The sequence below is a fragment of the Bufo gargarizans genome, chromosome 7 (genome assembly GCF_014858855.1).
Source record: "Bufo gargarizans isolate SCDJY-AF-19 chromosome 7, ASM1485885v1, whole genome shotgun sequence".
NCBI lineage: Eukaryota > Metazoa > Chordata > Amphibia > Anura > Bufonidae > Bufo > Bufo gargarizans.
The window spans coordinates 54,749,326-54,770,638 of record NC_058086.1 but is presented as its reverse complement, the minus strand read 5'-3'; the positions used below and the strand labels follow the sequence as shown (position 1 = coordinate 54,770,638).

Below are 21,313 nucleotides of genomic sequence, written 5' to 3'. Positions count from 1 at the left end.
GTATCAGAAGAACCCAAACTGCTAAAGATATATTTATAACATTGTTGGGCCTAAAAAATTACATGATAAAAAGGTGGGCCCTTTATTTCTTAACCCTGGGTTCACACCTGAGCGTTCCTCAAACGCGCGTTTTACGCGCGTTTTTATGCGCGTTTTTTGTAATAGTAAACGCGCGTTTGTGTCATTGACTGCAGTGTCCTATGGCCACAAGTACTTGTTTGAGCGTCGGGCGTTTTACAGCGCGTTCGTACGCGCTGTAAAACGCCCAGGTGTGAACCCTTCCCATAAGGAAGCATTGGTTTTCATGTCTTAAGCGTTTTACAGCGCGTTTGAACGCGCTGTAAAACGCTCACATGTGAACCCAGGGTTATAGATACACAAGAGGAAACTGCATTAGTAAGACTAGTTTCCTACACTCGGCAGGGAGCAGCCAGCCAAAGCTGTCTGGATCTGGCATTGTCGGACGCCATCCAATACCTACCGGCCCCATTCACTATAATGGGGATCGACAGAGATCCGGCCGCAACTCGACGCACAGTGGTTTTCCTCCAGCCGATTCTCAGCATATTTGCAGAGATGCGCTTTGGATCCACATCATAGTGAATGGGGCCGTACAGCAATATGGAATGCCGAGATCTGTCAGGCTGCTCCCTGCCGGATCTAAAAGCGCTAGTGTGAAACTAGCCTAACAGCAGCAAAATCCCCATTGTCCTAGGGATCTGTCTATGATGTGTGGGATACAGAATGACAAAGGCAGCCTGCACTGTGGACTAACTTCAGGACATTTGTGCCCCACATAGCAGCAATGCTTTTTCCCCCCCAACACAACCTTTGAACCTACAGACCACTGTGCACATGTGGCAGATTTGTTGCAGACATTTTCTACATTGGAAAAATATTTTCCATACATCAGAATGGGATTGCTGCTGCATGCATTTCTGCAAGCCCCATTCAGAGAAACGGAATGGTCAAAAAAAATTCTGCAACAAATCTGCCGCTTGTGAATATACCCTTGATATATGGTTTGACCAGATTTTATGCAATCCACACTCCCTTCACTGAGGCCACTATGCAAAATGTAGCTAGCACGTATGGTGCCTCACCTTAGGGAGTCCATCCATGTCTCCAGACCCTAACAAGAGAGAAAAAAATCAAAACTTTGTGAGTAGATCTATCAGGGCGGGAAGTAAGAAAAGATTCTGAATAAATTACATACAATATTTTAAAAGCTCACATCGCTTACCTAATGACCCGTTCATATGATGAGGTTCCATGCCACCCATTCCTCCCATGGGGCCATCGGAGCCGGGTCCCATTGGGAACTAAAGAAAAAAAAAAAAAAATTTAAATTATATTAGAATACTTACAGTTCAAATCATTCCTCAGACTCCTGATATGCCATTGAGGTCATATACTGTTAAGGGGGCGGTTGTCAGCATGAATTCTAGACGGGAAGGGAACCAGCGTGCTCGTGCTCTGCCAGCGCTGCTCCTCGACAGTGTCTAGTATCAGCAGCCGAAACTACCGGCACCAATTGGTCTTGGAGGCGGGGGGGGGGGGGGGGGGGGGAGGAAGAATTTGTGCTGGAAGCTGTGGAACAGCAGCTACAGTCAGGTAAAGGTGAATGCTGTTGTTGGATGACCTCCTCTTTTAAGGGGTTGTGCCAAGTTTTCAAATTATTCTCAACCCACAGGATAGGGGATAAGTATAGTCGGGAATCTGACCACTAAGACCCCACACCGATCCCAAGAACATATGCGCCCTGCTGCTTCATTCAGTCAGAAATAGCTGAGAGACATACTCTGCCATCTCCGGCAGTGCCGCAGAGCGCATCTGAGGAGGGACAGGGCGTGAGAACAGGACCCCCGTTCTCAGAACCAGTGGGGCTCCATGCGGTAGGACCCCCAGCATTTAGTTAGTTATCTCCTATGCTGTGGATAGGGGATAACTTGAAAACTTGGTATTCACCACTAAGTAGCATTATCTTCCCTTCCGTCTTATTCTATGACTTGACTGGCCTTATAGCGGATGCCTCGTGAAGAAAGCCCTTTCCCTGAAGTCCACTTCCGCGATGATCACCTGAACACTGCTGGGGAGATGTAACGTATGCTCTCTTAATGAGATAACCCTGAAATGCATCGACACTTTCCGTAAATACTGCAATATGGCACCGTGGTGGCACTTGTGTTCCTAGGATATTCCAACACGGAAACCTTTTTATACAGTTTGTATGTTAGTAAGATGACCGATTTACTGACAAGAACAGTCACCAAATTTCGATGGCTAGTGTGATCGAATGCTAAGCACAATCTCCAATTCTGCAGGATTGCACTGCATGGACATCTCCAGTGACTCTCACAGGAAGTCCACAAGTTGTAACACAGAATTTTCTTGGCTCAGTTCAAGTAATTGAAAAGAACCAAGTAGCTGACCCTATTCATAAAAATCTTACAGCCTGGGCTAGAGTGAAGCAGAGGCAAGATCTTCAGAACTAGACCAACCCGTGGCTCTATGGCTGCTCCAAGTACATCATCTCCCAGCAGGTCTGGACCATCTGTGACTACCAGAGCACGCTGGGAGTAGAGGTTTTACAGCACAGGTTGATGGCCACCGATATGCAGACTCCGCAGACGTTTATTCACTTACATTTGAGCGGTTCCCTGTCGGTGGACCAGGATTTATCATTGTGTAAATGTTGTCACTTGAATTGGTCGATTCTGTGATGGAGAATGGAGTGTTAAGATATTATTTTATTATAATGACATCTGTACAAAGTAATAAAACAAAAGCCACACACACACACACACACACACACACACGTGTGACATACATACCTGCAGGACTGGGCATGATGGGTGTTCCTGGAGGTCCTCCGCCACCTGGTGGACCCTGCAAAGGTACAAAACAACGTATTAGAACGTGAAAACACGTCAGCCACGACATTGCCTTACATCAGTCTCCATCCGGCCGGGAGAGCCCAACAGAACCTCAGCTAATTGATGGCAATGGATCTAGAGGGCCCTCTAAACCAAATAATGCTTTAACACATGTCCTGGAGGTGTCCAGAAAATGTATCCAAACCTTGGTTTATGTCACACATACACGTTCCATCATAAAATCAGTGACCCCGGTGTACACACATTCTCACTGGAATATTTTATGCCCAAGTACATTTCAATAGTTATCATCATGGCTATTCAAGTACCCCACAAAGAATGACCTCCTACTTACCACATATGTGCCAGGCGATGACGACGAGTATGGAATCTGCTAAGAAAAGAGGACAAAGATGATTACACGTGTCTCTTTATTCACTTAGTGGTTTTCTGAGATTTTAATATTGATGACCTATACTCAAGATCAGCCGTTTGAAGAGGAGGCTACCCTCCATGGGACGGGTCTGTAGTATACACTTGCATAGGAACGAGCAGTCCCATAAAAGTGAATGGGGCGGCTTCTTGTAATTACACTGCTCACCGCCGCGATGCCGAAGGCGAGCAGGTAAACAATGAAGGGAAGGATGCGCTTGCACGGAGCGTGGCCTTCTCTTCAAACAGCTGATCAGTGGGGGTGAGAATACATCAAGAATAAAATACAGAAAATCTTTTAAAAGGATTGGCCCACAAAACACATTCAACCCCCAGCCACAGAATAAGTGATCTACAGGGGTCCTCTGCCAGTCATAAGCCATAAATGGAGCGGCAGATCACGCTTGCACACTGCTGCTTCACTAATTCTCGATGGGACTGCCAGAGATAGCCGGAGTACAGCGCTCAACTATGTCCAGAAGTCCCATAGAGTTGACCTCCACTCCATTTATATGGGGGAACACAGGGCCTCCTGTTCTCGTGATCGGCGGTCACACACACTTATCCCCTTCTATTCTCTGGATTCTTTGGATAGAGCATAAGTGTGTTTTGAGGGAGAATGCCAACTATAAAGAAGAACTACATGAATAAAATCTACAAACATACATGGTACCCTGGGGTCTGTTCACATCACACATTTTGTACATTTGGCATATGTTAGGAAATTCCCCAACAAGAACCCCTGAATGTGTCAAGCTTAAAATTGGCTTAACATGTCAAGAAGGTTTTTGGTGTACATTTGGGGCAATATGCATCATTATACTATTTCTGTGTGTATGGAAACAGGAGGCACAAAGTACTCCTTTCTGCAAATGGAGTCAATCGTTCACCTTCACATCCTACATGGCGACTACATGTTTAATGTACAAGGTAAAGATCCTTTATCATAAGAAAAACTGAAGGATTAGAAACCATAGGAACTAACAAGTCTGCTACTTCTGCAACACTTACCGAATTTGCACTGTTTGGATTTGGCCACGGCCTGCCTGCACCCGGACCCCTGATCAGGGAGAGAGAGGAAAAAAGGAATAAAAAAATAAATAAAAAAGGGTCCTGAAAAGAGGTCCTGTCAGCACTCGACACTTCTGTTTTATTAAATAATTGTATTCCACATAAATTACATTTCTAGAGGCATTTTTCTATCACTATGTTGTGCCATTCTTGTATTACTCCTACTAAAAATGTATAAATTGACAAATTGGGTGTTACCATGGGGGGGTGGGGGTGTCACTGCACAGTCTGACACCATCCAATCAGTGCAGCCAGGAGCAGACTGTGCAGGGACACCTATATCCATTTACTGCCAATAGGAATAATAGAACGGCACAGCACAGAGCTATAAGAAAATAAACTGTCGGGGGAGGACATAGGTCCTCTCCAAAAAACAAACAAAAACAAAGATTATCCCCTGAAACGTCATCCTTACATGTTCATGCCAGGCCCTAAAGAATTGGGTGGTGGTCTCATCCCGCTTCCATAATTCTGCAATGATAACCAAGGATCAGACTACAGTAGCGAGGAATCATCCGGAGAGAAATGGAAGAGAAGAAAACGAGAGGGTTAGTCACACAGGATAACATGCCACCGGACTTTAAATGCAAATTACGTAAACAAGCGCTTCGATCATTATCATAATTAGTTGAAGCAGAACATGATTAATGGTTCGATTGATCCGCGCCATAAGCGCTTCAGATGACAGAACAACCAAAGGCACTAATGACTTCAAGGCGCGAGAGGCAAGAAATCTGTTCTCCTGATCCCAAAGGGGTAAGTCGTCTGCCACTAGACTCGTTAATTTCTTTAAGTCGCTCTGGAGGTCGTGTGTCAATCACAGGGCTACATCTCCATACGTCTGTTTATAAGCCACATGTTCAGCACCGGTCTAAGGGCTCACGCACACGACCGTGATCGGCTCTATCGCCCGCCTCTCCTGAGCCGACTGCGGGTCCCCTGACCCAAACTGACTGCATCATAGTAAATTATACAGTCAGTTCATATCTGGTCACGGGGCTATTGCAGTTAGTGTTGAGTGAAGCGAGATTCCGATGCTACATCTGAAGTCGCTTCATTCAGAACTTCCAAATAATACTGTACGGAGATCCGTCTCCACACGGTATTAGAATGTATGGGTTCCGATGAGCTGAAAGAAGTCAGTTATTCGCAAAGTCGCACGAGACTTCATTGAATAACTTCGGTAGTTGATTTTTAAAGCGGAAAACCACTTTAAAATTGGAAACCGAACTCGAGTTTGTTTGGGAACCATCTCCTGATACCCTCAAACTCTTCAACCGAAGTGACACCTAACTATTTACTAGTGGACATTCATGGCATATCTTGTGGATGTCTAGATGGGACAAATCCCTTTAAGATTAGCAGTCCTATGTTTGTTGTTTTTTGTGGGAAATATAATATTGTGTGGTGACAAAAGGTCATTCACAATTATTAATTATTAAAATCCAGTGTGCATCAGTGGCTGGCAGCCTGGCACAGCCAAAAGAGAATATTATTTGAGGCCTGATGTCAACCGAATATCAAATGATTCTCCACTATATTTTAGTCTTGTCTTTTCCCTTTTTGTCTTTTTACACTCGGGATAACTCCCTGGTGGCCATTGTTTCCCATACATTCCTATAGTGTGTTAGCAGGCAATCCTATTCCTACAGAGCCGCTTTATTTTTTCTGACATGTGCAATGCAAAAGCTGGGAATCCTCGAGAGTAGGAAATGGAAGAGCTAGTAAAGTACAGAAGCATGCCAAGCTATTACTGAAGAAGAGGAAAAATATAGAAGGTGGAGTGCAAGTACCAATATAAAAAGGTGCTCACCTGAGGTCCCGGACCCATGGGGCCCATTGGTCTAGGAGGATTCATCCTCTGCATGGGGCCTCCCATGCCAGGGTGTCCTTAAGTATAAAAAGGCAAGCTATTAGGAAGCCGCAGAGGAATGGTGACATAAGCACATTTGGCTTTTTCAGAGGGTTACCTTGTCGGGTTGGATCCATGGAGTTTGTTAACAAAGGCTGTGATCCCGGGACTCCTCCCGGTGGCTGCAAGAGAGACAAGCTACCATGAGACAGAGTAATGGAAGACTAGGGGAAAGAGGGTTTGTTGCTGCACTATTATAAATGGTGGGATTTCCATTTTGGACGTGCTGGATGTCTCTGGCAGCCACAACCCCCACGTACAAATAGCAAGCACATTCAGCTCCAAATATGCACGTTAGAGGCGATAGCTGTAATTTGTGCAAACCCCAGCCAACATCTGTATATGTATAGTGTACATGCATTATAAACTTAAAGGGCATCTATCAGCAGTTTTTTACCTATAAAAAAAAACTGTACGACCTGTTGCATGTGCGCTTAGGAGCTTAAGGCATCTGTGTTGGTCCCGAGTTAGTATGGGCCCGCATTGGTGATAAAAATGATGTTTTAATATATGCAAATGAGCTTCTAGGAGTAACGGGGGCGTTTCCCTTACTCCTTGAAGGCTCTGCTCCCTCTGCACTCTGACAGAACCAGGCAGCAAGTCATCACACCTGGTCCTGTCAAAGAGCAGAGGGTGCAGCAGTTTCAGAGAGAGCAGAGCCTCAAGGAGTAATGACAACACCCCTGTTGCGCCTAGAGGCTCATTTGCATATATTAAAACATTTTTTTCGCAGCAATACTGATACATATGAACATGGGACCGACACAGATGCCTTCAGCTGCAAAGTGCACATGTAACAGGTCAGCCAGTGTCATGGGTACAAAACTGCTGACAGAAGCCCTTTAATGCATCTCTGGCAAACTAAGGCCTCATGCACACGACTGCAGTTTGGATCCGCATCTGATCTGTGTTTTTACAGATCACACATAGACCCATTCATTACTATGGGTCCGGAAAAAAATAAATAAATCTATAATATGGTCAGCACATGTCATGTCATCCGTCCCGCAAATTATCGAACATGTCCTATTCGTGTCTGTTTTGCAGACAGGAATAGCCATTTCTGTTAATTGGACTGAGAAAATAGTAGACTGCACATGGAAGGTATCTGTATCTCTGGATCCGCGGTTTACGGACCGCAAAACCGACAGTAGTGTGCATGCAGCCGAAAATACATTTGAGCGATATTCTCTCCATTCCATTTTTCTGCATATCGTCTAAAACCTGTAATTGCTGTCAGTGATGTTGCAGCACGTTGGTAGATGTAGGTAACCCAGGGGTCAGCACCTCCGGCATACAAGCTGCTGGTGAAACTACAACTCCCAGAATCCTCTTTTCACTTCTATGGGAGTTGCAAAAGCAGCAGAGCAAATGTTTTCGCTGGGATCTGTAGCTGACCCCTGATATGAGCCACCATTAACTTCTCACCTGGCTTCCCATTCTTATGTGAGGCCTGGGTCCACCACCATATCGAGGAGACATAAAAGGCTGTAAAGAGGAAATTCAAAGTATTAATAAAAAAAATAAAAAAAAAAAAATACGACCAAAGCTACATACAAATTAACCCAAAAATAGATATAGCAGAGCCGAGTAGGTCACTTAATGCTCAGCAAGATGTATTTTATGTGGCTTTCCAATGGAGAGTGGGTAAGCCTATGCCCCAGTTACAAAAGGGGATAAGCGTCTGATCACTAGAGGTCCAACCAGGTTTGAGAAGAGAAGTTCCATGTCCCCCACTTGAGCAGTAGCTGGGGTAAACAGCAGACTTTCAAAATCCATAAACCCCTTAAAGTGAATGAGCCATGGCATCAGTGACTTACCTGACTGTGAGGACCCATCATGTTGGGGTTGTGAGGAGGTGGCTGTGCGTGAGGAGATGGCTGTGACCCCGGTGGACCCTGCTGACATGCACAAAAAAAGCAAAAACACAGTTTAGCAATTAGGCGCACAACCTCCATCCATCTCCCCATCATGAATCACCCTTGGCGCATTTCTGGAGAACAGAAATATTGCTCTGTTTAGAGGCTGGCGTGCGCAGATGGAGCAGACCGCGCTCAGTACCACCGCACCCTCTCGGTGGAGCAGCCTCTGCAGCTGTGATGCATCCCCTTAACACCGTGAACAGAAGCCTGTCCCCTGAACCCTCTGCCAGAGACAGCACGGCTAGTTACCACCAGCAGTTGCCTTAATTAAGAGAAATTAATTAGCCATTTTGCAAGCATTTGTTTAACAGCTTTGCTAAACATTAATGCCACTGATAATTCGTGCTGATTAGAGAGTCCCATAATTAGCAGCAGCGTAGCAGAGCAGGGACGCCTCGGCACCTGTACGCCCACTAATCGGAGATCTGGCTGCTGCACCAGGCGACGTGCCCGCTGGAAGGCTGACTAGAGGGAGCTGCTGCGAAACGCACACGATCTAGAGGCGGCGTACAGATCTTACCTGGAAGAATCCAGGGGGAATCGGCCCTCCCGGCATGCCATCGTTTGGAGGAATGTTACCAAGCACTGGGACTCGGGGCAGCAGCTGCACTCTGTGGAGAGAAGAGAAAGAGTCAATGATCTAGAGCAGAGGTAAGCAACATGTGGTTGTATAGCTGCTGTGGGACTACAAAGCCCAGGACACAACTCAAGCTAATAAAATCATTCTGCATGTGCTATCAAGCCATTTAAAAGGCCACAAGCCGAGAGGGTATAAATCATGGGGAAGGGTATTCTTTTGGACTTCCAAGACTATTCCCCTTGTTTGCCCACCAGCGATCCCAGTGCAGAAGCTGCAGTTGTCACTCGCTGTATCACAGGAATCATGGCTGCCATGGGGCGCTCATACCGACAACAATCGGGGAACTGCCGATGTTTCTGCTTATGATGGCTGGGGGAGAGAAGAGAGGAGGCTTTTTTTTCTTTGAAGAAAGGTGAAAAACCGCTTTCAGGGCGCCTTCACATACAGCAGATTTTGTTGCAGAAAAGTTGTGCCACATTCACACGAATTTTAATTTACTTTAAAAAAAAAAAAAAAAAAAAAAAACAATTATCTGCCATGAGTGAAGGCCACCTGACAATGCAGACTGTCATTGCCATTTCTTTGTTTGCAATTTGCATTACATTAATTAAAATCTTATTGGTGGTAAGCAGACAAAACAATTTTCAACTCAGATACCGTTTTAGTTCAGCTTTGATCACCTTTTTACGCAAATACGGATGTAAAATACTGACCAGATACTGACTTGGGCCTCTTGCACACGACTGTGTCCCCCGTGGCCGTATTGCAGCCTGCTTACGCCGTGTGCATTCTGCATCACGGATGCAGACCCATTCACTTGAATGGGTCTGCTAATTCGGAGATGCAGTGCGGAACGGAAGCACTACGGAGTGCTTTCGTGGTGTTCTGTGCTTCCATTCCGCAAAAAGATAGGACAAGTTCTATCTTTTTGCGGAACGGATGAATTGCGGACCCTAAATAAGTGAAGAGGGTCGCTATTCGCATGCGGCTGGCCCACACCCGTGCATTGCAGACCGCAGTCTAAATATGTATGAAATCAGGAAAACTGCCCATAAGTCTGCCTCATTTTTTGTTGAGGATTTTCGGTTTATGTTAACAACCCCAATAAAGTCTATGGGGAAAGTACTCTACAGAAGGTGCGGAATAGCACAAAGAATTGACAGGCTGCAGCTATCAAAATCTGCACAGCAAGTCTATTTTGGCACAGAATCAAAAAGCAAATTGTGTACGACTTTTGTCAAATCTCATACACTTTGCCTGTTACCGTATACAGCTGCGGTTTTCCATGCAAAAATCTGTGCGTAATCCGCAACGTGTGCAGCTACCCTTAGGGTCCATTCACACGTCCGTATGCGTTTTGCAGATCCGCAAAACACAGACACCGGCAATGTGCGTTCCACATTTTGCAGACCACACATCGCCGGCACTCTCATAGAAAATGCCTTTTCTTGTCTGCAATTGCGGACAATAGGACATGTTCTATTTTTTTTGCAATACGGAAGTGCGGATAGCACATTGCCGCCCCATTGAAAATGAATGGGCCCGCACCTGTTCCGCAAAATTGTGGAACAGATGCTGACCCATTTTGCAGATGTGTGAATGGACCCTTAAGGTTATTCAAGAGCGGGACTGCTAGATAGGTGCCAGACCCCCACCAAGCACCCCTGACGATCAGCTGTTTGAAGAGGCCGTGGCACTCCAGTGGGTGCTGCAGTACATTGTATAGTGGCTGTGATTGGTATTGCAACTCAGGCCCATTCACTTGAATGAAACGGAGCTGCACAAAGGCAAGTCACCGACCAATGTGACGTCACTGGCTTAGGGCTCATGCACAGGACCGTATTTTGCTGAACAGCTGGCCCCTAATAGAACAGTCCTATCCTTGTTAGTTATGTGGATAAGAATAGGACATGTTCTATTTGTTTGCTGAACGGAAATACGGACATACGGAAACAGTATGCATACAGAGTAAGGCCTCATGCACATGACTGTGGTTCGGTTCCTCATCTGAGCCGCAGTTTTTGCGGCTCAGGTGCGGACCCATTCACTTCAATGGGGCCGCAAAAGATGCCGACAGCAATCTGTGTGCTGTCCGCATCATTGCTCCGTTCCGTGGCCCCGCAAAAAAAAATTAAAAAATATATATAACATGTCCTATTCTTGTCCGTTTTGCGGACAAGAATAGGTATTTCTACAATGGGCCGCCCGTTCCGCTAATTGCGGAAGGCACACGGACGTCTTCCGTTTTTTTGCAGATCCGGGGACCGCAAAAAAACAACACGCTTGTGTGCATGGGACCTAACTTACGTTTTTTTTCCGGACCCACTAAAATTAATTGTTTCGCATACGGTCCGCAAAGAAGAAAAAAAAAAAAATAATAAAAAAAAAAAATAAATACAGAATGGACACAGAAAGAAAATACGTTCATGTGCATGAGCCCTTAGGAAGAGGCCACAGCATTTACTGGGTCGCTGATAGGTCATCAATATATGAATCTCAGGAAACCCCTTTAACAATCATTTTGGAAAGTGCCCATGTCAGGGCAGCTAACGCTGGGTCACTACAGCTGGCATTTCCAACCCCATTCAATAAACATAACATTTTTCACAATCGGATATTTACAATGATTTTCTAGCTAAATAAATTGCTTCTATAACAGACGTACCGTATCCTTTACATGGATGCCCGTTATTTCTAGACTTTGTAAAAATTGTAAACACATTTTGAGGCAGGTCCTATAGATGTTCCAATGTTCTATTTCAGAAACCACATGCCGATAATTGCCTCAATGAGCAAAAGCTGCAGCAGGCGCAAAATATAATAAGGCTACTTTCACACTCGCGTTTGGTGCGGATCCGTCATGGATCTGCACAGACGGATCCGTTAAGATAATACAATCGTCTGCATCTGTTCAGAATGGATCTGTTTGTATCATCTTTAACATGGCCAAGCCGGATCAGTCTTGAACATCACTGAAAGTCAATGGAGGACGGATCAGTTTTCTATTGGGTCATAGAAAACAGATCCATCCCCATTGACTTACATTGTGTGCCAGGACGGATCCGTTTGGCTCAGTTTCGTCAGACGGACACCAAAGTGGAATGGTGACTGATCGGAGGCAAACTGATGCATTCTGAGCGGATCCTTTTCCATTCAGAATGCATTAGGGCAAAACTGATCCGTTTTGGACCGCTTGTGAGAGCCCTGAACGGATCTCAGAAACCGAAACCAAAACGAAAGTTGCCTGATAAAATTTATATAGCACCACCATATTCTGCAGCACTTTACAAATTCATAGGGTTCATGTACAAAACAAAAGTAACTGGCTAATATGCAACTGAAACACTATGAATCAGGGCCCTGCTCGCAAGAGCTTACAATCTATGAGGAATTGGAGGTGACACACAAGGTAATTGATTGTGATAAAGTAGGATTTGATCCATTATTGAACCGACAGGAGCGGCGCCGGCCGATCTGCTTCGGGTTTGGGACTGCTAGAGGATCGAGTTCAGGCCAGAGGAGTTGGTGGGGGAGGTTTAGGCGGGGAATAGTCAGTTTAGGAAGCTTGATAAGCTTGCCTGAAAAGATGTGTTTTTTTTAAAGGTGGAAAAGTTGCGGATTGACCTAGTATTCCGGGGCAGAGCATTCCAGAGAGTAGGTGCAGAGAAAAGTCTTGAAGACAAGTGAGAGGTACGTATTATGGAGGTTATTAATCTTAGGTCGCTAACAGAACGGAGAGCACGAGTAGGGTGGTAGATGTACAGAGGTGCAGCACCTGTGCCAGAGCTTTGTGGGTGAGGGTGAGAAGTTTAAACTGTATTCTGTGGTGGACGGGCAACCAGTAAAGTGACTGGCGCAGGCTAGTAGCATCAGTGTAGCGGTTGGTTGGTTGGATGGATAGATGAGCCTGGCTGCAGCATTTAGGACCGACTGAAGGGGGAGAGCTTAGTGAGAGGGAGACCGATTAGTAATGTGTTGCAGTAATCAAGATGAGAATGAATCAAGGCATGAAGAGGTTTTTGACGTTTCCACGGTAAGAAAAGGGTGGATTCTGGCGATATTCTTGAGGTGCAGACATGAGCGTGTAAGCGATTGAATATGGGGAACAAAAGAGAGATCAGAGTCAAATGTGACCCCAAGACAGCGGGCATGTTGCACAGGAGATATGATAGTGCTGCAGACTGAAATTGAAATATCAAGTTTAGGCGAGTTAGTAGATGGGGGAAAGACCAGTTCAGTTTTTGAAAGGTTCAGTTTTACATAGAGGACACTGTTAGAGACGGCTGCCAGACAATTACTGGTGTTTTGGAGTAAAGCAGGGGTGATGTCTGGGGACGAAGTGTATAGTTAAGTGTCGTCAGCATAGAGATGGTATCGAAAGCCAGTTCTACTGATAGTCTGACCGATGGGGGCTGTATAGAGGGAGAAGAGTAGAGGACCTAGGACTGAGCCCTGAGGAACGCCAACATCAAGAGGAAAGAGAAGAGCCAGCGAATGATACACTAAAGGAGCGGACAGAGAGATAGGAAGAGAACCAAGAGAGCAGTGTCCTTAAGGCCAATTGAGTGGAGCATGGTGAGGAGGAGTTTATGGTCTACGGTATCAAATGCCGCAGAGAGATCCAGCAGAATCAGTAGAGAATAGTCACTATTTCTTTTTGCCATTAGGAGATCGTTAGACACTTTAGTAAGGGCGGTTTCTGTAGAGTGAAGAGGGCGAAAGGCAGATTGTAAGGGGTCATAAAAGAGTTTGCAGAGAGATAGCTTTTTAAGCAAGAGTAGAGAAGACGTTCAAGGAGTTTCGAGATGAAGCAGAGCTTAGAAACAGGTCAGTAGTTAGCAGCACAGGTCGGGACAAGAGATGGTTTCTTTAGTAGTGGGGTTAAAATGGAGTGCTTGAAAGAGGAGGGAAGATACCAGAAGAGAGGTTAAAAATTGTAGTTAGGAGAATGATGACAGCCAGGGAGAGGGACTGGAGGAGGCATGATGGAATAGGATCACTGCTATAGGTTGTGGGTCAAGAAGAAGAGAAGCCTGGAGACTTCTTCCTCTGTTATAGGGTCAAAAGAGGGGAGAGAGCATGTGGAGGAATTGGAGGGTTGAAAATATTTGGGGACTTGGAGATTATTTCCTGCCAATCTTGTCTCGGAGACTAAATAAAAAAAAAAAAAATAATTCCCTCCTTCCACCAGCAGAGGGCACCCTTGTACCAGTTCCTGCACTCCCTCCAGGTCAGGCTCAGGAGATCAGCAAGTCAGCAGCAGTGTCACAATGCCGTCAAAGTGCGTCAATCAGCATAACAATAGCGGCCTGGGTGACGTGCTGCTATATACATACAGCTCAGCCCGCTCTCTTTGCATTACAACACAATGATTTATCATGGAAAATAACTTCTGTTAAGTGCACTCCATGCATAAGGGCCCATCAGCCTCTCCTCCGAGTATCAAGATCCTGTTCTCCGCACATATGGCATTCCTGTACTCCTCGTATTAAAACCGATCGATACTCCAGAATCTGGGCACTGGGGAGGGGGGGGGGGGCATTCCGCCTTCCATGGTAGCACACACACTTGGGGGCATTTCTGGAAGAATGGCCACGCGGACTCTAACACACACACGCGGCGCTGTCTGCCGCCCTGGCCAGTCTCCGGCGACCATAGAGAATGAGAGCGCAGCTGACAGGTTTAGCCAGCGGGGCGGTCAGGTACGTTTAATTAGTTAAGAGACTTAGCTGGATTCCAATTAAAGTAATCACATCATCTGCAGTCGGCGAGAACTGTCACACCTGCTGTTCTCAAAGCAGACGGCGGACACAATGGTGTCAACTGATATCAGGTCAAAGAGCCACGAGTCCAAAGATGACAAACCCCCCCCCCCCCCCCCCACCCCTCCGATACAGCCGTGCTCCTTAACATTTCCAATCGAGTTTATAGAGGATTCCCTTGCACACCGTATCGATGGTTCAGACACTAGTAAGCCAGGAGTCAGTGACTGATGACGTCTGGCTGTTACGTTCCATTTACTTTCCCAGATATTAGCATTTTTCTATGGCAATTGCGACAACAGAAAGTGCAGCCATATTGGATTTCACCGTTGTTGAACTGGCTTCTCTGTAAAGCTTTATCGACTGGCCAGGCTGACAAAATAACAGTAGGCCATCGGTATCTGAGCAATTGAGTGGACACATAGGGTCAGGAGAAGACAGGTCCGACTGGATGGATTTCATTCTTATTATTATTTTTTTAATTCTTTTTGGAGATGAGTCACTAGATCATGTGGCCCACCGCAGGCAAATGTGCACGAATGTCACCTTCAAGAGGTATCCCCCGCTTATACGCTGTATATACAGCTAGGACATGTCATTGGAACTCCTGCACCAGTGAAACTACGACTCCCAGCATGCACTCACTGGGCTGCTCTTCTAATTCCCACAGGAGTCAGAGGGGCATGCTGGTATTTGTAGTTTAACAACAGCTAGAGCGCTGGTGGTTGCTGTCCCCTGCTCTAGCATTAGGATTTCCTGCAAGCCCCATAAACATAAGCCAGCCTATAGACAGAAGATCCGCTGATAGCATCTCTCCTATGGTACTTGACTGCCTGCTCTCTGATCCTATTAGCAGAGACAAGCGTCATCAGTAGTAGCCGACGGCTGCTTATCCCCGTCTCCACCACAAAGATCACATGCGCGTGCAGATCCGTCAAGATCCTGACTGATTGGCGGTGGGATTAGATCTGTGCCTTTTTGGTATATACGCTGCCTATCAAATCTAATCCAAAAGCAAATGCATGTGGGATATTTTAGATTTATTTTTTTAACCGTAAGCCTGCGCATCTAACGTGTCATGACCGAACTGGACCCGTAATGAAATGTCGCCCCGACACCAATCAAAATCGGATACAAGTTTGTTTTTCTTTGCAGCACAAAGGAGAGAAATGTAAGCACCGGATGTGCAAATGTGTGCAAGTGCACAAAGCAGGTGTGAACAGATGTCAGACACACAGGCCGGCCCAGCTCTTTGTTCACACGTCTCCGATTATTATGGACTACAGGGTGTCCCGGGGGGGCATCTGTTCCAGGCCGGCTGCTTGACAGCCATCAATCAGACTCAATACGCTGGGCAGAGGCCGGACACCAGAGCTTACACTCGTCACACACAAAATGCACAACGCCAAAGTCTGGTCGCTGGGGCTTAGAGCGACCTCGCACCCGAATCCGCACGGTGTACATGATATGGCTGCCTATTACAAGCTACCATACCAACCACTCGTGGATACATAGGATATCCCAGCGGAAACTAAACTGTCTTCAGTCTTCCTTTATTTTCCAAGGAACATGCAATATTCAGGACGCATTTCGGGCCATCCCAGCCTGCATATTACTTGGAAAATAACGCAACATTGAATAAGACATTTTCGTATCTGCTGGAAAATTCTGTGTACGCAGTGTTGGGAATCTCTCCCTTCATGGGCAGGACATTATCCTGGGATCAAGTGCTGACTAAGACTGTCCACTGCGGTCATGCTTTACACCGCAGCTGTACGCGGTCGGATCGATAGGGGAAGTGCATGGAGAGCGCAGAAGACAGGATAACGTGATCCAATGAGTGACTGTTTTTACAACAATCAGGGAGATTGCAGACTCCCAATTGGTCTATAGAGAAAAATTGCTAAGAGTCGGACTTCGTGTGCGCACAGCCGTATTTCAGTCGTCAAATCACAAATCTGCAAAATACAGTGTACTCCGCAATTTCAGACTCCTTGTTAATAGAAATGACTATTCTCATATGCAATAAGGACCAGAATACATGTTCTAGAATTTGTGCAACATCCACACTGATGCACAAAAATACGGGGGTGTGCATGGCCCCATAGAAACGATTTGGTCAGTGTGCCATCTAGGGGAACGATCCAAAAAAAAAAAAAAAAAGGATATCACACGGATTAAAAAAAATAGCCATACACCTTAGAAAGCTGACCAGATATTACTCACAACCTCTCCCCCATATAGGGAGCAGAGAAAAAGCGGCTGCAGACTTCTCTCCCATGGGAATAAAGGATCAAGCATGCTGAAATCCAATGTCCAATCACCCTGGGACACCCCCATATATATCGGAAGTTCAGCTAGTCCCACACCAAACCAGTGCACATTAATCTAATGTCTATGGGCACCTATAATCAAGCCTGGTATAGGACTACTATCCATGGAGGCAATACATATAATCATCTAAAGATTTACTGTTTTATATATTTATATATTTCAGGAATGGAAATAAACACATGAAAAATTAGGCTAATAATTAAAAATTAAATAAAATTGGGACTGGGGAGAGTGAAAGGGAACAGGGGGCTTCAGAGGCACCACCATTCACAGACAAATACTTTGGATGCCAGAGAGTCTATAGTGTAAAGCATGGAGGAGATCAGGAAGTCGTCCACTGAGTCACCTGCATATAAGGGGGCCGTATCCAAGGAAACCACAGAGATTAACCCCATCATCGCCAATTGAGTAGAATGGGTTCATTGCTGCATCTTTCACAGTCTTGTAGAGGACTGAACTAGCAAGTCTGATAACCGTATATATTTTTTTTATATGCAAGTACATCTGACGCATAGATTTCGCCTGAGGTCAGGCCTGAAAAAAAAAAATTCCTTACAATAAAGGGCATTATGGGGGGAATGCCGAGTATCTGCATCCTTTGTAGCATCCATTGTGCCATCACCAAACCCTCCCCCCCACCTTTGCCAGTAATCCCCCTGAAGGCCTTAATCAGTTATGCAAATACTGCCCCTTCCCCACCCCCACCCAATGCATCTGCTCAGGGTCCTCAGCAGAGCTGCTTGCCCTATTCTGAACCACAGGGCGTTAACCCCTGAACTGCTGCACAGAAAATCTCGGAGGAAAAAAAAAAAAAGGGACCAAGAGAAACAAAGCCGAGCCTGATCTCAAACCCAGCGCCAGTGGAAACCTAAAGAAAACATACATGAACTGCTTACGTCCAGGAAGAAGTTGCCCCAGACCTCGTTTTGTCACGAAGCAGCAGGCTATGTAAAGTATACACATAGAAAAAGCTGGCATAGAGGCACATGGCGCTGCGGTTCTGTACTATGGACCCATAGGCACTCTCCAAGCCCTGCTACATGGGGTCTCCATACTGCACCCCATCACAGAAGTATAACCCCCTAGAAATAGACTGACTGGAAAGAACCTCCGTATACAGTACTAAATTCAAAAAGGTACAAAAAAAGCCGCACAAGTCACTATGGGTGCACGGTACTGCACAAAATCGATGGCTGCACCGTGCCGCAATATGGGTATATATGCGTGCTCTCAGCGCTGTAACATTGGACTTTTAAAACACAAAGCAAAAATAAAATACCAAAAAAATTAAAACCGCTAAAGGGCTATTCATACAAATGGACTTATGGTCAACGTTTAAAAGGAGAGCAATTGAAAAGATGGCTGACCGGTATGAACGCGCAACGCAAATATTTGAAATGATCATTCCAATTTTAGAGGGATTTTTAATATTTTTTTATTGTAGAGCAGGGACACTGTAAAATAAGGGGGGGGACAAGAAAAACTTTTAAATGACTTGCTACAGTGGGCCTGTTCAAGACCCTCTGAGAAATAAAACTGACCCCCTGAAACGGCTCTTCAAAACTAGAACACGGCTGCCAACGCCCCTCGGCCTATCCCTTCATATCGCACGGTGCAAGGAAACAGATATAACCCTTTAGCCTGAAGAGCTGGCGGACTGGGTGCTGTCCAGTTTGGCGCATTGTCCTGTGGCCGGCGCTCGCCGCGCAACAAGCAGCTTGTTTGTTATCCTTTTGCAATCTCCTCAGTCGTGAAGGTCACGCCCCAAGTATCTCCAGTTCACGGATATAAAACTCCGGATACATTATAGAGGTGACCTCCGATTTCTCTCTCGCTTCGCCCTACAGATTGTGCAGACATAAAAAAAGTGACAGCCGCGCAAGAACAGCGTCAGATCTATGGGGAGAGGAGACACATGACAGCGTGCGGCAGAGGCCGAGAGAGGTTCCCAAGCAGCCATCGATTATGATCTGACATCACAGGAGCCCTCCTGCCCTCACCCATATGCTCAATAACCCTGCCAGGCAGCCGGCAGTTGTGGACTCCTGACCCTGCCGTTTAGGATGGGTTCACAAGGAGGTTTTTAGTGCGTTTGAGAAAAAAACCCAGCTCCAGATGTTTGCTCAAGGTCTATGGGAGATATGAAAGGTAGGACAAGTGTTTTTGGGTTTGTTTTTGGTGCTGGTAATCGTTAATTGTGGCTTTTTGGGTCTCAATTTTTTTTTATCCCCCCAAATGCAGCATGTTGAAGCTTTTAGGATACGTCCACACGTACCAGAAATTGTAGCATAATAGTCGGCATCTGTTTTTGTAATGGTGCCGCTGCAAAAAATAAAATAAAAAAAATGCAACAAAAACTGCTTGGACCAGATGCAGAAAAGCGAGCAGACTTCACTCCATTGCAAAAAGGGTGAAACCCACTGCGGAGAAGCGCAGCATAAATGGACATGCTGCAGGTCAGTTTATGCTGTGTTTTTTGTATGCAGTGTGTGCACGAGATTTCTCATCCAGCTTGCTGGTACGACGCTGCGGATTTCCCACACAAAGACCTAAAAGCTATTCAGTCATGTGTGAACCCAGCCGTAGTGCGTTTTTCTCCCCTGGTGGTTTGACATCTTGTGCCCTATAAGGGGGTGCGGTTAGGAAAACCAACCATTAAAAAAATAAAATAAAAATAAAGTATGGAAATAAAAAGCAGGTGGTTTCTATGATGTTTTTTGTGAGAAAAAGTGTCAGACCAAGTGAGTGAGTGTGTGTTAGGCATAGGCTCCATTCACACGTCTGTAGCGTGTTTTGTGGATCCCCAAAACACGCGACACCGGCAATGTGCGTTCTGCATTTTGCGGACCGTACATCGCCAGCACTAATAGAATATGCCTATTCTTGTCAGCAATCGCAGACAAAATAATAGGACGTGTTCTATTTTTTTTCGGGAATGGAATTGCGGACCCGGAAGTGCGGGTCAGCAATTCCATATCTGGGCAGCACATCGGGCCGCCCCATAGAAATAAATGGGTCCACAATTCTGTTCCACAAGATGCGGAACGAAATTGCGGACGTGTGAATGGGGCCTCAATAGGCACTAAAGGACAAATTTGCGCGCTACGTTATTGCGCCATATATTTTTACTGAAAATAGGTAGCAAATCTCAGCACATTAACTGGTTTTGTAGGGGCAATGGGTGCGATGCAGGTTCTGAACTCCACAGAATGTCCATTACGTTGCCAGTTTGTCGCAGGATGGATTACACCTTTTGCAATGCACAGGATGAAATCTGCATCAAAATCTATACAATGTGTGGGGACTCTGAATGACAGCCATGCATGCAATTAACACCGTACTGTCCTACAGTATCTTATAAAATCGCTTCCCTTCCAAGAGGTCATTTTATGGCAAACCCACATTATAGATTATTGGGACATCCATCTAAGGCCTCATGCACACAACGTAGTTTTGGTCTGCATTGGATCCGCGGTTTTTGCAGATTGCACGTGGACCCGTTCATTTCTACGGGGACAGTACACAGATGTCATCCGTGTGTAGTCTGCATGTGTGCGGCTGCTCCACAAATGTCCGTTTCGCGCACTAGAATATCAGTTTTATAATATGGAACTAGGAAACTTGCAGAATGCCATGTTGGGACTTCTTCGGTTCTGCATCCCATCAATGGAACCCAGACCAGACCACGGCAGAGATCGACCAGTTGTTTTGCCATCATGGCGCTTTCGTCCGAGACCTCACCCTCCTACAGACCAACCGTGAAGGACAGACGAGTCACCTAAAAAATTTGGGCAACCCGAGTGGAGACCTAGAAGACATGGGGGGGAGGGGGCTACAAGCAATGATTTTCTTGATCATGCTAATGCATTTTATAGCAACACGCGAGACCACCACAAAACTACTGGGTGGTTGCACCTTCATGATCTGTAGCACAAGAACCGTCATCCGGCTTCACGGTCTTATTCACAAGAGAACAAGTCTTCAAATTACCAGTAGCAGATGGTCCGGAGGAATCACAGGCCCTTCCAGAGGCAGGATGATGTCTGGCCGGGATCCAGCAACGTGCTCATAGACTATTGACTCCTATGTCAAAGTTGTGTATTGCCCGCCATTCGATCACATCAATAGGGGGCTGTCACCTTATATTAACAGGGTGAATAGTGAGGGCCGACTATAAAGAAAAACCACACACACGGTGGTGGACTCCATACCGCACACAGGAGCAGTATGGATCCTGACAATTGTGATCTGCAATTACTTAGCAATAAACCAATAACAACCAATTGCAGCATGATTTTTCACTCCATATTCTTGTATTTAAATTTTATATATAGTTACAAACATCCGCAGCCAGGTCATGGAAATACATCCCAACTGGACGATTTCCGGCATGTTTGCCGTGCTGCCGCCGGAACTCGGGGCCC

At 45.8% G+C, this 21,313-nt stretch overlaps 1 protein-coding gene across 1 annotated transcript in view; it reads right to left on the bottom strand.

Annotated features, from left to right (window-relative positions):
* Positions 1-21,313, bottom strand: part of SSBP3 (single stranded DNA binding protein 3) — a 46,276-nt gene that overhangs the window by 4,654 nt on the left and 20,309 nt on the right. Inside the window, 13 exon segments of the mRNA XM_044300957.1 lie at positions 1,104-1,132; positions 1,244-1,322; positions 2,647-2,717; positions 2,835-2,889; positions 3,232-3,267; positions 4,320-4,368; positions 4,795-4,850; positions 6,193-6,269; positions 6,350-6,413; positions 7,720-7,779; positions 8,112-8,192; positions 8,734-8,802; positions 8,804-8,824. Coding sequence (XP_044156892.1) covers positions 1,104-1,132; positions 1,244-1,322; positions 2,647-2,717; positions 2,835-2,889; positions 3,232-3,267; positions 4,320-4,368; positions 4,795-4,850; positions 6,193-6,269; positions 6,350-6,413; positions 7,720-7,779; positions 8,112-8,192; positions 8,734-8,802; positions 8,804-8,824 — 747 coding nt within the window.